The 19184-nt window shown below is 45.2% G+C and overlaps 1 protein-coding gene across 10 annotated transcripts in view; it reads left to right on the forward strand.

Moving 5' to 3' along the window:
• The window catches only part of DNAH9 (dynein axonemal heavy chain 9), a 330190-nt gene that overhangs the window by 292566 nt on the left and 18440 nt on the right, over positions 1–19184 (forward strand). For 9 of the 10 annotated variants that reach the window (XM_053297116.1, XM_053297118.1, XM_053297119.1 and 6 more), the window contains 4 exons: positions 12469–12696; positions 14967–15158; positions 16322–16513; positions 18036–18206. In XM_053297116.1, the coding sequence (XP_053153091.1) occupies positions 12469–12696; positions 14967–15158; positions 16322–16513; positions 18036–18206 (783 nt within the window). Of the gene's footprint in view, positions 1–12468; positions 12697–14966; positions 15159–16321; positions 16514–18035; positions 18207–19184 lie in introns of those variants that run through there. The other variant, XM_053297120.1, reaches the window with a different exon arrangement.

Below are 19184 nucleotides of genomic sequence, written 5' to 3' on the forward strand. Positions count from 1 at the left end.
AGTATGAGATGATGCCTTTCAGCATCTTCCTATATCGCTGCTGCCCGATATACTGTAGGTGTTTCCCATAGTCTGGGAAACATGCCAGCAGGGATTTGAACCAGCAACCTCTGGCTTGCTAGTCAGGACAGTTTAATTTTAGATGACCACACTTTTCCTTTAAAGTGTGCTGTCAAGTCGGTGTCGACTCCTGGCGACCACAGAGCCCTGTGGTTGTCTTTGGTAGAATACAGGAGGGGTTTACCATTGCCATCTCCCGCGTAGTAGGAGATGATGCCTTTCAGAATCGTCCTATATCACTGCTGCCCGTTATAGGTGTTTCCCATAGTCTGGAAAACATACCAGTGGGGATTCAAACCAGCAACCTCTGGCTTGCTAGTCAAGTCATTTCCCCGCTGCGCCATTAGGTGGCTTTTTCTCTTTACCTTTACTTAATTGAAAAGCGCAGGACAAATTCTTTTCCAGCCCCAAAACATCAGGGATAGATAAAACTCCTTTCTTTCAGCTATCTAGTATTTGGCCATTGTCCTCTGGTCCTCCATCATTTATGTAAAAAAACTGGCAAAAGAGATTTACTTGTAAATCTGAGGGAATGGGTTTCCCCTTAGCAGTAAAAGTTGCTTTAGTGGAGTAGCAAAATGCTTCCCAGTGTCCATGCATGTGTTGCTCTCTCAACACTGCTGAGTGGCAGGATCATCTTGGGATGCACAAAGCTTCTTGGCATCCAGACAATATTATACAGTCACATCTCATCAAGGATAGGAAACTGAATCAAAAGATCTTTTAGCAACTCATGCAGTCAAAAGAAAAAACAGCAGATATTCCCGGATCATTATGGTGGAGGCTGCATTCCCATGATTGCTTGTGAGGCCAAAATAATTTAAGCTACTAAATGATCCTGCTGTTTAGGAGGGCCTATTGTTTTCTGTCAGATTTTGCCCTTCAAACTCTGGGGACTGAATACTCTCCTGCTTGTGCCTGCATTTCTCTTTCCTGTCTTAATTACTGGCGAGTGGCAGCATCAGTGTGCTTGCATTCCAGGCTCTGTAAGATTTCCTTGTTTTGGTTTGATTGAAGTGTGAGAGAGACCTTGCTGCACTGTCAGATTTCACAACAGTCTTCCTTCCAGTCTGCTTCAGAAAGGTGTTCTGTGCTCTTGTTCCTGCTCCAGTTATCCTACATTGACCCAGTGCACACAGTCCTGGGCTCATGCCTGGAATTCAGTCATGTGAATTGACTGTGTATCCAGGCACTGAACATGGTAAAAACTCCATGCTCACGTCCTGGTTTTTTTAAATATACGTCCACGTTTTACTGTGCAGCTACAGAACACACTTGTGCAGCATTGGCTGTCTTTATGCTGGCTTGTTAAAAAAATGAAAAAAAATCTGGATCTACGTTCACAGTAAAAAAAACTGACATTGTGCAATGCACAGAAATACAACTTCAGTACAATCTACCTGCATATCAGAGTTTTCCAAGAATTATGTGAATCAGCATTGGGGTTACAATTATTGAGAAAGATCCAGCCCATCCAATGTTGGGGTGTTGCTGGACAAGGGAGGAGAAAGCTGGTGTTCTGCACTTATCCAGTTTCCCATGGCCATTTAGTTATTTACTTAAATACTGTATGTGTTTCCCATATTATATTTATAGTATATTCACCCATGTCCACTGGGCAGGTGGAAAGGAAGGAAGAGAGGCAGCAAAAGCTGTGCATGTGTGTGCGCGCGCACATGCACACACAAGCATGCATGCTCTTGTGAAGTTATAACCTGCATGTGTGAAATGGCTGCCATCCCTGCTATTGCCCAGAGTGTGTGATTGGGGTGGGGTGGGGAGACTGCAAACATGTGAATGGTGGTGGTGTGGTGGTGAGCATGGACAAAGGGTGTGGGCAGCCAGTAAGGGGCAGCTGTGCTGTCTGTCTGTCTGTCTGACTCCATCCACTTGCCCATTCCAGCCATCAGCTGAGCCACCCAGCTTAGCCTGAGGTGAGCCCATTGGTTACCAGCCCCTGCTGACCTGCTTGCCTGTCTGGTGTCTGTCTGGAGATGAAGGAAGGGTGCAGCTCAGCCTGAGGAGACACCCAGCAAGAGGGGAGCGAGCAGCAACCAGGTTGGCAGGGGGAGGGACAGTGTCCCCTTAGTGTGTGAACCAAAAGAGGGGGCCAGTCGCTGTTTGGATGCCATGTATGTGTGTGTTTGATGAGGGGCTGAGGGAAGATGTTTCTGTTTCCTACATGCTTCATTAACTGGCCATCTGATGCATGTTTGTCTTTAACCTGCAGTCTGTGGCTTGGATCGTGTTATAATCGGCTCTAGATGTCAATTATGTGGGGCTTTCTGAGTTTCGATCTGGGGGCGGGGGAGCTGATGAGATGTATAGATAGATTGCTAAGTGACATAGGGATTGTAAGCATGTGCAGCCACATAGATCTTAAATGAACAGAGCTGTGGTTTGACATTCTGTCCCTGAGTGTCTCCAGCTCCCCACAGGCCTCACCTCAGTGCCAGAATCTTTTGTTTTCAAATTTACCAAGCAAGCCTACGCAGCTCAACTGAATCAAGCTACCATTCTGATGACTTTGGCCACAGGCACTGAGGTGCTCTGAGCGGACATTGACTAGCATCATCTCCTACTAACCAACCAGAAAGAGGCTAGGACTTTAGCTCAGTGGTGGAGCATCTGCTTTGCAGTCAATCCCTGGCATCTGCTCCAGGCTGGGCTGGGAAAGACTCCTGACTGCAACCTTGGAGAGCCACTGCCAGTCAGGGTAGGCAATCCTGAGCCAGATGGACAAATCTCTTACTCGGTAGAAGGCAGCTTCCTATGTTCCTAGGAAAAGGAGAAGCAGTTTTCCATCAAGTGAGTCCCATAACATTTCAGACACAAGCAACTCAGTCATGTGCACTATTACCAGGGGAGGGGCAATATGTATCCAAACACGGATCTCTAAGCATTTGAATTTGCATGTAATCCATACATGCAAGCTTGTCCGTAGACATAGACACTGTGGGTTTCTGCCCATTTGAGTCATGTGACTGTCAGGAGGACTCAAACTTGTGGCTGATCCTCAACTTGGAGCCCTAGAAGCCAGGCAGAGATTCAGTTCATGCAGCACCTCCAAGCTTGGGCCAAAGGATGGCACTACAGGGAAACAAAGATGATATGCAAAAAAAGGCCCCTTGGACAGCAGGATGCCACTAGGGATGTACACGAACCGAGGTTCGTGCACATGTTCGGAACCAAACTGGTTCGGGCGAGGTCTGAACCACTTTGGTGCTGTGGGGAGGGGGAGGGCAAGCAGGAGCTTTAAAAAAAAGAAGAGCAGGTCCTTACCTGCTCAGTGCTGTCACATGCAGCTTCCTGCTGCTGCAGTACTTGACCCAAGTACTACATGGTATCTGCACTGGAACCCGCACATGCGCAGATGCCATGTGTGTGGTGGTGCCATGTGGGGGTACTTGGGACAAGTGTTGCCGCAGCAGGAAGCTGAATGTGGTGGTGGAAAGCAGGTAAGGACCTACTCTCCTTTTTCTTAAAGATCCTGCTAGTCCTTCCCTCCCTTCTGTGCCAAACCAGTGCATGAAGCACGGTTTGTGCACATCCCTATATACCATAGCATGTCATATGGTAATGCCTGACCCCCTGTAAAAGCTTCCAGTCAGGCTTGCTTTTGATCTCAGCAGTGAGCACACTCAGCTATGGTTGTTTGTTTTTCCTCACCATAGAGCTGCCATGCTTTGACTCTTTGCTCTCAGGTTTGCCTTGTTACAAAGACCTTGCCTGCCTGACTTGTCAGGAGCTGGGGGTCTGACAATGACACATGTTCCAAAAAGACTGTGACATAGAGATAGCCTTAACTTGTATTACTGATAGGATTGTTCTGTCTTTTGTTCTTGGCTCTCACAAGAACCTTCATATCTGATGTATCCTCCAAAGCTATGCTTACTCTGTAATCTGAAAGTAACACACAACCGCCCATTCCCCATTCTGGAAGGTCTTCAAAGGCCTGCCAAGATAAAGACTTTCTCCACACCTTTCAGTGATTCTTCCTTACACAACAGAGTCAGATTATCTAATTGATGTCTCTGTGTATGTCTTAAAGCTATCCTTCTGATCTGTGAGTCCCGAAAACACACATTGCTGAAGAAAATGTAAATTCCATGATTTCAAAGTTTTCTACCATTGTTATGAAACCTTTTGAGTCTTGCTTTTGTAGGAAATTTAGATTTGATAGCCTAAATAAATTGGGAAACAAACCAGGATTGCTCAGAAGCCACCTGTTTTTGTAAAGTCATAATCTGCTCTTTGTTCTTTTCCATTTTAAAAGAGATTATTGAAAATGCTTTTATGTCTGATTGACACCTGACAATATGGCATCAGTACTGCATTCTAGGGTTTGTACAAAATGGATTTTGCATTTTGTTTTGAGCTTGCACCAAAATGTAGATGGCCAAAACGTTTTGTCAAAACAGTGGTCAACCTGGTGGTTTCGATGGGACAAAACTTGAAATGTTTCAAGTGTTTTGGCATAGGGAACAATGTGGAAACTTGAAACACCCCATTGTTCCCCATGAGTAGCTCCTAGGGATATCAAAGTGGGTTGGGTGGTAGGGCATGATGGGTGCTATGCACCACTCAACCCCCAACAGAAATGGGCAAGCAGGCGATTTCAAACAATTTTTTAACCTCCCCCCAAAACCCCATAGGATCAGAAGCTAGTGCCACAAAACCAATCAGCAAGGGAAAAACAGGCCTCCACATTGGCACCTGAAACGTCAAAACATTTCAAATCAAACCAGATTGTTTTGTTCTGAGCTTGAAACTGGCACTTTATTTAAAGTATGTTCTGTTTCAAGTTTGAAACAGAACGGCCTGTTTCGAGTTGAAATATTTTGCATATCCCCTCTGCTTTCTTGAGATGGAAGTCTGATCTAGGTTTCTAGTTTCTGATAGAATAGTTTTATGATCTGGTTCGTGATCTGTTGAAACCATTAGAGTGGGTTCTGCGCCTGCGCGGAAGCCTCTCGGTATCGAGTTCTACAGCTCCTCTTCAGCGCCTGCGCCCCGCCCCACGTGACCACGTGGCTATTTAAGGTGGGAGGAAGCGCAGGCACCTCAGTTCCTTTTCGACCGCCGTAGGGATCACTCGTGATTTTTGCGGCTCTTTAGTATTGGTTCCTTGCTATTGCTTGTAGTTCTACTAGTTTTGACCTCGGACCAGTTTATGATTACTCTTTTGACTTCGGATTTGGCATTGTTTGAATTGTTGGATTGACCTTGGACTGTTTTTTGGACCTGCTGTTGCGTACTGTTTTCAAGCCATCGAAGGAGGGGACGGATTTTAGGACTATTTGACGTGGACTGGTTAAAGGAGTGAGTACGATGGACACCCCAAGGGAAAAAAGACATTTAAGCGCTGCAGTAAGTGTTACGCGAAATTGCCCTCTCAGGATGGCCACAATCTGTACCTGATTTGTTTGGGGGAGGCCCACCTAACCTCGACCTGCAAAATCTGCCTGTCTTTCTCTAAGCAAACCAGGAGAAATAGAGAACTTGGTTTGAGAGCAGCTCTATATGACGACGCGTTATCTGCCCATTCTACATCGGCTAAATCTCCACAAGGCTTGAGGGCTCTGGGTTCAGCCCAGTCTAAAACCTCTATGCCCACCAGTAAGACCCCTAAGTCCTTGAAAAGGCCAGGTGACAAAATGGCGTCTGCAGAAAAACACGCCAAAAGATTGCTGACCTTGACACCGTCGCCAAGCTCGGCTCAGGAGCTGGATGCTTTTTCGACGTCGAAGAAATTGGCTCTGACACGACCCTCGATGCCACAAACATCGTCTTCTGGGTCGATTCCGAAGGATACCGCTCTGTCAACGTTGACACTGCAAGCATTGACTTCAGTGTCGATACCGAAAGATACCTCTCTGTCGACATCAATACCAGGGCCAGATGGAACTTCGACACCGAGGACATCGGGAGCATCGGCGTCGATACCGAGAGAGGTTTTGCCTTCGACGCTGAGAGCACCATCAATATCGATGGAGTCAGCAGAAAAGACCCCGTCGACATAGGCACCTAAAATCCCAGCATCTCAAGATCTAGCACCGGTGATGACCCCGATCCTCTCCCCATTGACATCCAGAGACGGTGACCGTCCATCGACGTTGAACACACTGGCTATCATGACCACATTTACTCCTCGATTCCAAGTCCCGATGACCTTCTCTATGGAAGAAGATGATCTCTCTGAAGGGGAGCCGGCTCCACTAGATCCCCTTCTGAAAATGCTTGATTCCACAACAGCTACGCCCTTGACTTTCCATGGGTTTCCACACTCGGATGATAGTGGGACTACCCCTTCAGCCCCAGTTCCTGGGCTTCTAACGTCTACGCAGCTCGCCAATTCTACACCGTGGCACACGTGCGGATTTAGCCATGCTGTGTCTCCGTCGACAGAAACAGCTTTACCAGGAGTGGCTTCGCCAGGATTTGCATATGACTACCAGGAGGATAGGGTGTGGAGATCCGTAAATACAACCAGGCACTGCATCGACCTGAGCCAGAGGCTACTCTGCTTCCAATACACCCACTGGCAATGGGAGAAACCCAGGCCTTACCCACTAAAGTATTTAAAACAACTTCTACTCAGACGCCTCACACGATTGTTATTAATAGAAGCTCTCACCAGGCTACAGCCATCTACCAACTCGGCAGTGCAAACTGAAGCTTTGGCAATACCACCTTCTCCTCGCCCGACTTCACCAGGGGCCCCACCTTCTAGTCCGATTCATTCCGACGGCGACTCACGGGGTAGTCACCATGGCTCCTCAGATTTCGAGTCAGATACTGAAACAGTAGAGGCTGACCCTTCCCCGGACGTGGCTACTCCAGCCCATGTATCACCAACTGAAGAACTTAAGGCATACCACTTGCATGTGAAACAGATGGCATCAGCATTGGGTCTAGATCTCTCTTTTCAACTGAAAACCATAGATGATCCAGTCTATAATTTCATGCGGTGATCTCAATCTTCTCAGCCTGTCGCTTTGCCGCTACTACCCATAATATCTAACGTGGCACAGTGTGCTTGGCAAGTTCCTCATACATCTACTCCTACGTCAAAACGCCTAGAGGGACTCTACCGCATACAGGAGCAAGATAATATGTAGCTATTCAAACACCCTGTCCCCAACTCGTTAGTAATTGACTGTGCAACCACTTCCAAGTTGGGGAGAAGACATACTACCCCAGGTGATAAAGAAGGAAGAAAATTGGATGTCATGGGCAGGTAGCTATATTCTACATCCTGTCTTTCTGTAAAAGTGGCGAATTATTCGGCCTGTATGGCAAAATATGGATATTGCATTTGGGAAGACTTGGAAAAGAATTGGGATGCTTTATCCCCGGAAGAACTGAAACTAAAATTCCGCAAGATGTTACAAAAAGCAGCAGACCTCACCTGCCAACAACTGAGTACAGCTAAACATCTGGCTGAGTCAGAGTCCAGGTCAATTACCACAGCAATAACACTGAGACGCCACGCATGGCTTCGGTCTACCTCCCTTCAGCAGGACATGAAGGGCAAGATAGAGGGACTGCCTTTCGATGGCAAAGGCCTGTTCTTTGAGGAGACAGACGCGACCATGGAGAAAATGAAAAAATTAAAATTTACAGCAAAAACTTTTACTTCCACTTCTACAACATCGTATGGGAATAAACAAAGATCCTTTTATTGCCCTCGTCCTATGTATAGACAGCAGGACGGCCGCGACTACTGCAAATCATACCAACCTTACAATAAACGTGGTAACCAACAAAAAGGAAAATTTTGTTCAAATCAACGAAAACTGACTGAAGAAAACAAGCAGTGGCTTTGAGATCCAGGACAGCCCACCGCATCACCTGGTACCGCAACCTTACTCGCCTTCCCACAACATCGGGGACAATGGGGGACTGCTTTACAACACTCGTGTGTCCTCAATAGCCACCAACTACATCAGGTTGGCAAGTCATGTACAAGCATGGCGCCTCATAACATCAGATCATTGGGTGCTAAAGATCATTGAGTATGGTTATGCGATAGAGTTCAAAGCTCACCCACGCTTCCGGGGTGTTCGCTTTACAAAGGAGACACCAGCCCTATATCAGGAGGTGTAGGAACTCTTGCACAAAAAAGCTGTGGTACCAGTGCGATGGGCAGAGAGGCGGGAGGGATTTTACTCCTGCTATTCTCAAATTCCGAAGAAGGATGGCGGGATACGACCAATAATGGACCTCAGACATCTAAACAAGTATGTCCAAGTAAAAAAGTATCGCATGACAACGTTACAGGATATCCTACCGCTTCTGCAACAGGAGCGTTGGCTAGTGACGTTAGATTTGAAAGATGCTTATTTTCATATAGGAATCCATCCATCCTTCAGGAAATATCTTCGATTCACTGTAGGAAGTGCAGTTTACCAGTACCTAGTACTACCATTCGGACTATGCACTGCCCCACGTGTCTTTACAAAGTGCATGGCAGTAATAGTGGCCCACCTAAGAACAAAGGGGCTGAAACTTTATTCTTACCTCGACGATTGGCTCCTATCCTCACGAGACAAAAACGAGTTACTTTCGCAGATACAATACATGCTGGCCCTCCTCCACGACCTTGGAATACAGGTCAACTGGAAGAAGTCCAACCTCATTCCAGTACCCGTCACAACATATATTGGAGCTGGGGAGAGCTTTTCTTCCAGAGGACCGTTTCCAAACCATCGCATCTCTGATACATGATTTTCAGGTCCGCCCTTCACAGCCAGCCCGTCAAATACAACGCCTGTTGGGCCTAATGGCCTCTTGCAAGGCAACAGTATGTTACACCCGTCTAAAGATGAGGAAGTTGCAAATGTGGTTCCTCTCTTCCTTCAACCTAATGAGAGACAGCCCACTAAAAAATCTTCTGGTTCCCAGCCCAGTCTTACACACGCTGTCCTGGTGGACTCAGAAGTCCAATATGCTCAGAGGAGTACCCTTCCAGTCTCAACCTCCGTCGGTTTGGGTAACGACAGATGTTTTCCTCAAGGGTTGGGGTGGCCACTGCAATGCCACAACGACTCAAGGCCTCTGGACACATGCACAGTCTCAACTACATATACACTTTCTAGAACTGTTGGCAGTCTTCCTTTCAATGAAGGCCTTTCTGCCAATGCTACGCGGCAGAGTTGTTCAGTTACAGCTAGACAACACAACAGCGATAGCCTACCTGAACAGACAAGGAGGAACAGTCTCAAGGTCTCTGTGTGCCCTGAGCCTGCAAATTTGGCACTGGTGCATCAGGAACAGTATTACGCCGCTGGCCATCCACATCAAGGGCTCAGACAACATAATAGCGGATGGCCTAAGCTGTTCATTCTCGATGGAAGCTCAACACAAGTGGGAACTGAACGACACTTATTTGAGTCAGATATTCTGCCTTTGGGGGCGACCAGAGACCGACCTATTTGCTACGTGACACAACACAAAATGCAAACTATTCTGCTCAAGGGCGGGTCACGACCCTCGGTCCTTGGGAGATGCCTTCCAGCTGGACTGGTCAGACATTTGGAGCTATATGTTTCCCCCTCTACCACTTGTAGGCAGAGTGGTAGCACGCTTACTGATGGGCCACGTGAAGTGCATCCTGATCACCCTGTGGTGGCCGTGGCAAGCATGATTTCTGCATTTACTCAGACTGACTTCGAACACCTTTCGGAGACTTCCCGACCAGCCGGACCTCCTGATTCAGGAAAACGGCCGCCTGTTAAATCCGATCGTGCAAACATTACAACTAACAGCCTGGAGAGTCAGCTCCTTAAACGGATCATGCTAAACCAACGCAAACCATCTACGAGGCACAGTTATGCGAGTAAATGGAAAAGGTTCACCATCTACACTTCTCGTCACGCGTTTCGCCCTAAAGAAGCCACAGTCCATGAGCTTCTACTTTATATGACTTCTCTTAAAAAGGCAAAACTCTCAAATGTATCTATCAAGGTTCACCTGGCGGCTTTATCGTCCAGACATCCAGGATGGGATGGCAAGACAGTGTTCTCCCATCCCTCCTGCAAGAGTTTCTTGAAGGGCCTGGCCAACTTATACCCCCCCTGTCCGCAAACCACTTGAACAGTGGAGTATCTCACTGGTCCTCTCCGCTCTCACTGAGCCCCCATTTGAACCCATGCATTCTACGTCCATGAAACTAACGTCGTTGAAGACTACCTTCCTAGTGGCAATCACCACTGCGTGCAGGGTGAGTGAGCTTATGGCTCTCTGAATGGATGTCCCCTATGCTTCTTTGTACCCAGACAAAGTACTCCTGCGACCTGATATCTCTTTTCTTACCTAAGATTGTCTCGGACTTCCACATCAACCAGGATGTTGTACTGCCCACTTTCTTCAAATCTCCAACCACACCGCTGGAAAAGGCTCTGCACTCTTTGGACATTCGCAGGGCTCTTCTCTACTACCTTTCTATGACTAAGCTTTTCCGATTATCAAAAAGGCTGTTCATCTCCTATAAAGGAAAGAACAAGGGGCAAGTATTATCTACACAGCGACTGTCACACTGGCTAGTAGAGACTATCCGTCTAACGTACTCTCTACAGAACATACAGCCCCCAAAGGTCATCAAGGCACATTCCACTAGGGCATATGGCGCATCCGCTGCTAACCTGGCTGGCATATCCTTTCAAGACATTTGCAAGGCTGCTACGTGGTCATCTGAACAGCCATTCGTAAAGCACTATGCCATAGACTTAAGGTCTGCTGTGGAGGCGAATTCTGGGAGGGCTGTCCTTAAGAGGGTATTGCAATAACACTACTGTTCCCTCCTCCTTACAGAGCTAACTAGTCACCCACTCTAATGGTTTCAACGGATCACGAACCAGATAGACAGGTTGCTTACCTGTAACTGTTGATCTAGTAGTGATCCATTGATATCCATTAGACCCTCCCAAACCTCTCCTCCGCAGTAGTACCTGCCTTACGTAGTAGAACTTATCTGCTTACCTGACTGCTTCGCGGTCTTCAAGGAACTGAGGTGCCTGCGCTTCCTCCCGCCTTAAATAGCCACGAGGTCACATGGGGCGGGGCACAGGCGCTGAAGAGGAGCTGTAGAACTCGATACCGAGAGGCTTCCGCGCAGGCGCAGAACCCACTCTAATGGATATCAATGGATCACTACCAGATCAACAGTTACAGGTGAGCAACCTGTCTTTTTCATTTAGCATCTTCCATGAATGACTGAGTTAAAAAATAAATTAATTTAATTAGCATGCTGTTTAATTAGCATGCATGTGCTTTGTTTTTCTTTGTGTTTTTCTGCTTTTTATTCTGTATTCTTGCTAAATATAGTTTGTTGAAGTATCTATTGTTTTGCCTGGGTGGTTCTTCTAGGCCACTCCATGCCTCTTCTAAGAGATGGTTCTCTCACATGTGGTATTTATTTTCTTCACATAGTTTTACATGATCACATACAGAAATTCTTAATGAGACGATCTATTTACACAAGAACAGCTATAGTAATTTTCAAAATTGCAACTGAGTCTGTGTTCTCACAGTCATGGCAATCCTGATTAATAACTTAACCAGGATTGTTGAGCGCAGCGGAGCTGGTTGTGAGAACAAAGATTTGCTGGACAATCCTGGTCAAACCACTGTGATTAAACTGCATTTAATGCATCCTGGTTATCTACTCTGATTAATGAGATTTAATCACAGCAGTTGACCAGGATTGCCTGGGAAATCTGCATTCTCACAACCAGCTCCATGGTACTCAGCAATCCTGCTTAACTCTTTACGCAGGATCGCCATGATTATGAGAATGCAGCCTTCACTTTATTGCTTCATTCCACTGCAGGAATATTGAAGATGTATGTGACCTTTCACAAAATCTTAAACAAGAGAATGACAATCAGCTGGTGGGGTGGGAGCATCTCTGGTCTGAATGAATCCAGTAAAATTGGTGACACAGCATGTTTGTGAAAACCTCTGTTAAGCAGGATGTGAAATGTGATTTTCTGGTAACTGGCTCGGATTTCAAGGGTGAATTATTTGATTGAAAATTATCAACTCATTTTATTTCAACTGTCTATGGGAACTTTGTTTTGTCTGGAGGAAATAATGTTACTTCAGCAGCAGTACATTATTCTAACAAACAGAATCCCTAAGAAAACAAACACTCTGAGCTGTTTCCTTAATTGCTAGTTATTTGTCTTGATTATTTTGCATTTCAAAGTGTATAAAATCTGCATCCTTTTATGCATCCTTTCCACAGCTAATGTCTGTGGAAGTGAATTACAGTGCTGAGAGCTATTAGACAAGGTGCATACACTTGAAGCTGGAGCGGTTGGAGCTCTTTTCACCTTCTGGAATGAGATCTGTGGTGGCTGCTGTAATAGCCAGCTGAGCGCTAACCTCCTTTTCTCTTGTTAGAACATCCACCTGGTGGCCAAGTGGTTGAGTTCCCTGGAGAAGAAGCTAGAAGAGCACAGTGAAGGCAGTCACCCAGAATTCCGTGTCTTCATTAGTGCAGAACCTGCAGCTTCACCTGAGGGCCACATCATACCGCAGGGCATCCTGGAGAACTCTATCAAAATCACTAATGAGCCTCCAACAGGGATGCATGCCAATCTCCACAAGGCTCTGGACAATTTCAACCAGGTATTGGTCCACCCCAGGGAGACTGCAGTGCTTTGTTGTAACAGCCAGGTAGGAAGTCAGACCAGTGTATCTGTGTGCCCAGCAACACATAATTAGTGTTGATGTGGTCTTGTGCTATCTTTTGTGGGGGATAGAGAGTGACTTTGTTCAGACCTACTGTAATACAAACTGACTGCCATGTTGCCTCTGGGCCCTGGAGCTCTTCTGATTGGAGCTCATGCCTGTAGAACTGGGGGCATGAATAGTGTAATGTCCTACAGTTCTCTTACATCTTTTCCTGTACACACTTCGGAGGCATTTCTATGCATCCCTTAAAATACTTACCTTGTATTTGTACTTGTGCTGTGTATTGCTGGTTTCCCTGGGGCAGGGAAGCGTCTATGTCAGGCATTGTGGCTTGAGCGTACATCCTGAATTGCTTCTCTGTCAGGAAAAGGACTACACACACACACACACACACACACACACACACACACACACACATGTTCACAAAACTGCTAGACTTCTACAACATTTCTCTTATCCTCCAAATCCTGCTGAGAATGGGAGCAGTGGCTTCATACCTCATTCAACTCTTTGAACTACTGTTGATTAGTTCAAGTGCAGTTTCAGAATCAGAGTCACCTGAGTCACCTGATCCACTTTTATATAGAGTGTTGTTTGGTATGGCATCAACATCATATTGGTGTTTCAGGTTTGCAGCTAGAAAAATGTGTCAGGCCAAATGAGGATAACGCGCATTTGCCCTAAAGCTATGACTCAAGCCTTTGTTTCACTTTTGCTTCCAGAAAAGATGCTAATTCCAAAGGCTTGCATTTGGGGCATGCTTTCTAGCACATAACACGAGTACCTAGGTCCTGGCTGATTGCCCACTCCTATCTTGTGTTCTGCAGTTACGACTATCATGAAGAGTCAAGGAGCACTGGCCAGAATCCCAAGTGAGGGGTGTACTCTTTCTCTTGAATTTATGGTATCAGAAAGTTATAGAATTGTTGGGCTGGAAAGATTCCGAAAAGGTCAAGTAGAGCAGCTTTCTCTGTTGAATATCATTCAAACCATTGCTTGCAGATTAGTCCATGCGTTATCTACTTGTTTACTTAAGAGATTCATATCCTACCTGTTTCCCAGTAGAACTCAAAGTGGCTAATAACAAAGTTTAAAACCAATGTAAACAATAAAAACATGAAAATTACAATAAAACAGACAGGAATGGAATTAAAACCCTCAAGTTAAAAAATAAATTGATTGAGCCAAAGTACAGACAGAATACATGATTTGCGGGACTTGGAAAGCCTGTTGGAACATTTGTATTTTCAGTTTGCAGTTGATGACCATTAGGGAAAGTGGAATCTACTCTCATAACTTGAGTGGCAAATGATTCCAGAAGATGGGGGCAGCCACTGAAAAGGCCTTCTTGCACAATTCCATTAAGCTAGCCTCAGAGTGGATGCACAAGAAGCCCTCTCTAACAAGTCTTATGGGTTGGGCAGATTATTGTGAGAGAAGGCAGTCCTTAAGATAGCTAGCAGCTTGAATCGCACCCAGAGACAGTGGCTGATACCCAGACTTCTAGATTATGCCCCCCCCCCCAATATATATTCCTGAGGATTTTGCAGCCTTCAGGGATATACTTTTGGGATTCAAAGTTGGATTTACATGAAAGGGGAGAGCAACAAAAATTGATCCTCCTCCATAATGTTTGCTGCTTCAGTGTTTCATTAATCTGGATGTCAATCAATGTATTCAAAGAATACCTCCTACAGTAGGCTGTACCATGCCAGAAGCAGAGTACAGGAACAACCTAAATGGACCACAGCAGAAGTGCCTATAAAACAGGAGGAAATAGAGCAAGTGAGATGATATTTGTTCATCTGCACAAGTTCTGGAAGCAAGCTTTCAAATTCATAGCATGTAAGCATTGAGGCCAAAAATAAAAGATAAATTTACTTATATGGATTGATAGTAACCTTCTTCTTGAAATAGGAAAGTTAACTGGGCAAGAAATAGTTTGTAATCCATTTTAACAAAAGTGCATATTAAAGATTGCAAACAGAGAATGTGTTTAGTATGTTTGGGCAATCAACTGTAGCACCCTCATCAGCAAATCTAACGTAAAGGGGACAATGTTTGTAATTTCAGATATGACAATTTATTAGATGCCCCAGAGCATGTGGATTTGGTCACCTTGCAATTGAATAGGCCACTGCTGAGGACCAAATATAGTGCTCCCAAAGAAAACACCAATAACCTTTCCCATGTTTGCCTTGTAGGACACCTTGGAGATGTGTACCCGTGAGAGTGAATTCAAAAGCATCCTTTTTTCCCTCTGCTATTTCCATGCTGTGGTAGCAGAAAGACGCAAGTTTGGACCACAGGGCTGGAATCGTTCATATCCCTTTAATGTTGGGGACCTCACCATTTCAGTCAATGTTCTATACAATTACTTGGAGTCTAGTTCAAAGGTAAGCTCCATGCTGTATATCCTCAAGTGCAAAAGTAGTGGCTGACATACTGTGCAAGCATATGTAAGCTTAGTAATGCTGCATTTATACAAATTGTGTTACATAAGAGTAAGATCATTATTCCCAGTGGGCTTACTTTCATGTAACACAATATGCACAACTTCCATAAATTGTGTAAATGCCACATTGCTAGGTTGATCTACTCTTGTACAATATGTCAGCCACTGTGTATCCATTCTAAATGCTTATTCCATGATCACTGGTGGTTTGGCTCTGGCAGCTTTATAGATGAACCTTTTGCGGGGGGGGGGAAGGGGGCCCCTCCTAACTACCAGAGGGGTTCCAGGAAAGGACATGTCTTTCATCTTCCCATTCCTATTTCTTTGAAAGTTCTGCCCTGTATATGTCTCCAGTATGACATTTTCTATGAAAATATTTGGAAATGTTTGACTGCCAAGATAAATATGTTCAATCTTGGGGAAAAGATATATTTTAAGTAACAATCCTCCCATCATTTCCCCTTCCCCTCACCATACATACACACAGTCTGTTCCACAGTCTGGGCTTTTTTGAGTGCATCTCCAATGTACTGAATGAAGCTGTTTAACAGTGACATTATGTTCAATTTCTTAGAAAAATGAATGGGTGAAATGAAAGCATTAGCTGAGACGTAAGCTTTAAAAGGCCACAGGATGAATCTGCTGCTAGGGAGCAGGGCCTCTTAAAGACACCTTTTAAAGTGGTAGCTATCTTATATCTATGTACCTTTATGGCAGGCCTGCTCAACTTAGGCCCCCCAGCTGTTTTTGGACTGCAACTCCCATAATCCCCAGCCACAGTGGCAATAGCCAGGGATTATGGGAGTTGTAGGCCAACATCTGCAGGAGGGCCTAAATTGAGCAGCCCTGCTTTATGGCCACTTATATCTGGGGGTGGGGAGCAGTTGTCCCTGTTCATCCCAGCATTGTATCTCTCCAGTGGCTGTTGCTGATGTCTGCTTCATGTTTTCTTTCTAGATTGTGAGCCCTTTTGGGATAGGGAATAATTTTCTCATTATTTTAGCTGAGTAACACTTTTGCATTGTGAACTTGTTGAAAAGCAGTATTTAACTACTGTTGTTACTACTACTACTACTACTACTGAGCTGCTTGTCTATTGTTTAGGTTCCCTATGATGATCTGCGATACCTCTTTGGAGAGATCATGTATGGAGGACACATCACGGATGACTGGGACAGGCGCCTCTGCAAGACCTACTTGGAGGAGTTCATCAAGCCTGAAATGCTGGAGGGAGAATTCTTACTGGCTCCAGGATTTCCCCTCCCAGGGAACATGGACTACAATGGCTATCACCAGGTAGCCCTGCCACTCACACTGTGTTCACCCTGTTCATGTTCGTTTTCTCTCTAATGGCCATATGAGAGAGTAATTAGGAATGGCGAGTTTCAAGTCCAATTTGTTGCTTTTTCTGGTGGATAGGGTTGTTTTTTTTCAGTTGACTGTTCACAATATCCTTTGAAGAGCCCAGTGTAATGATAATGTGACAGTTCATACTCATTTAGTTCATGCATAAATAGAAGGAGCGTTTCTTTCTCAGACCAGAACAGTCTTAGTTGAAATTGTATCTCTTTGTTCAAAAGGGACTTTCAAGTGCTTTGGTGGTGGTGGTGGTGATTATCCTTCCCATTATTACTGATTGTATTAATTCCTTTGTGTATAGACTACTTTTCTTCAGTGTGCTTGGAGGCAGTTTTTATCATAAGGTCTGGAGGGAAAACTTCTAGAGCCTCGAATATCTACTTACTGGTTCACCTTGGGCAGGGATGTGGTGGCAGCAGAATATGGAGAATGAGACTGTTTTTGTGTTAGAAAATAAATGAACATGTAATCATTTTGTGAGGGTGAGGGGTCTGCTTTTTAGCCAAGAGCTCTGACTGCTGCCAAACCACACACCAAACTATTTCAATAATAGTTCAACCAACTATTTCAACCAACCCTTTGGTAGAAATATATAGCCAGGGCCAGGTATCATAACTGCTAATTTTGATTTAGCTGGGAATGGCCTGATTATTAAAATTTTCTAGCTCCAGCTTTGGCTTAGAGATTCTGTAGAATTATGGGTATTTGATAGGCATAAGTCCTCCTGTTAAAAGTGTTCCATTTCTGGAGATAACCTTAAAACAGGGGTGCATATGCTGGTAACATCCAGACTTTATATCCAGACTTGACATCCAGACTAGAGCAATGTGTTCTACGCTGGGCTGCCTGTTGTATGTAGTCGAAAACTGTAGTTGGTACAGAATGCAGCAGCCAGGCTGGTCTCCGGGGTTGCCCAAAGAGATCATATTACACCCATTTTAAAAGAATTACACTGGCTGCCCATAAGTTTCCGGCAGGTGAAATAGAAAGTGCTGGTTATTACCTACAAAGCCCTAAATGGCTTGGGTCCGAGGTATTTAAGAGAGCGCCGCCTTCTTCATCAACCCCACTGCCTATTAAGAGCATCTAGGGAGGTCCGGTTGTGGTTGCCACCAGCTCGGTTGATGGCGACTCGAAACCAGGCCTTTTCTAGAGTTGCCCCGGGATTCTGGAACGCACTTCCCAACTAAATTAGTGTTTCCCCTTCTCTGAATATTTAAAGAAGGATCTGAAAACATACCTGTTTAGTCAGGCTTTTAGTTTATAGTTTTCAAGCTTCAGTTTTAGAGTTTTGGTTGTATTTTAAATTGTTTTAATTATGTCAACGTTTTAATTGGTTTTATATTGTGAACCACCCAGGGACATTTTTGTATGGGATGGTATATAAATGTACTAAATAAAAATAAATAAATATGGTGACTGATATCTTGCTGAGCATAGATGTGATTTGCCTGCCCAGTATATAGATGATGCCCTGCCTGCTGAATCTCCATACCTTTATGGCCTCCACCCCAATGCAGAAATTGGCTTCTTGACCCAGACCTCAGAGAAGCTGTTCCGCACTGTTTTGGAGCTGCAGCCTCGTGACACCAGCCTGGGCGAAGGTGCAGGGGCCACTCGGGAAGAGAAGGTGAGTGAGGGGCACACACTGAAAACATAGCCATCAGCCTGTGGGTGACTTTGGCCTGTTGGAGTTCAAATGCTATCCAGCTCTGTACTCATGGGGAGCGTACACAACCAATTCAGCTTCACTGAGTCAGTCGATATCACTGAAGAGCCATAATTTGTGCCAAGGAAGGTCCTGGAACTCTGTAATCTGGTGCTGCAGTGATTCCTCTTTGTGGACATGGTAGAAGGAAGAGACTCCTGAGTTCTGCTGCCTCTCAGTATAAATTGCGATGGATGTGCATGCAGAAGAGCCAATACAATGTATTTTATGTGTACGCTGGGCTCCGTCTTGAACATTAAATGGGGAGCTGATCCAGATCATGGCTTCTCATGTTCCTAGTTTGCTGCTGCAGTGCATAACCAAAGAATGGGAAAGTATCCAGGGGGACAGGTATTGCTCCTCTGACACATGCTTACAGTGAATGGGAAAAGGCAGTATGCAGACTGCAGAGCTTACACTGGTCTCTGTGCCAGTTATGTGGACAAGTGAGAACCTGCAGAAGCTGGAAAACCCCTGGAATTTGGGGGGGTGGGAACTCTGAAAAAAATTCTCCAACTCCCTCGAAAGAAAGCAACCTGGTCAAGCTTAAAAAGGAGATTTTTAGCATGCAGTTTTCTTCCCCTCTCCTCACCCAAATCACTTCTTAGCTTCTGTATGCAGGCTGTCTTAAGTTCTGCTAAGGAAAGTTTTTACTCTCCTTAAGTGCCAGGCAATGCTTAGCAAGGCACAAGAACATCATTATATGATTGATGACAATGATGGGGTGGGGGAAGAAAAAGAACTCTGAGGCAGGGAATACCCCATAATACACTGGAACATAGGAAACTGCCATATACTGAGTCAGACCATAGGTCCATCTAGGTCAGTATTGTCTATACAGACTGGCAGCGGCTTCTCCAAGGTTGCAGGCAGGAATCTCTCTCAGCTCTATCTTAGAGA

The sequence above is a fragment of the Hemicordylus capensis genome, chromosome 2, assembly GCF_027244095.1.
Source record: "Hemicordylus capensis ecotype Gifberg chromosome 2, rHemCap1.1.pri, whole genome shotgun sequence".
Lineage (NCBI taxonomy): Eukaryota > Metazoa > Chordata > Lepidosauria > Squamata > Cordylidae > Hemicordylus > Hemicordylus capensis.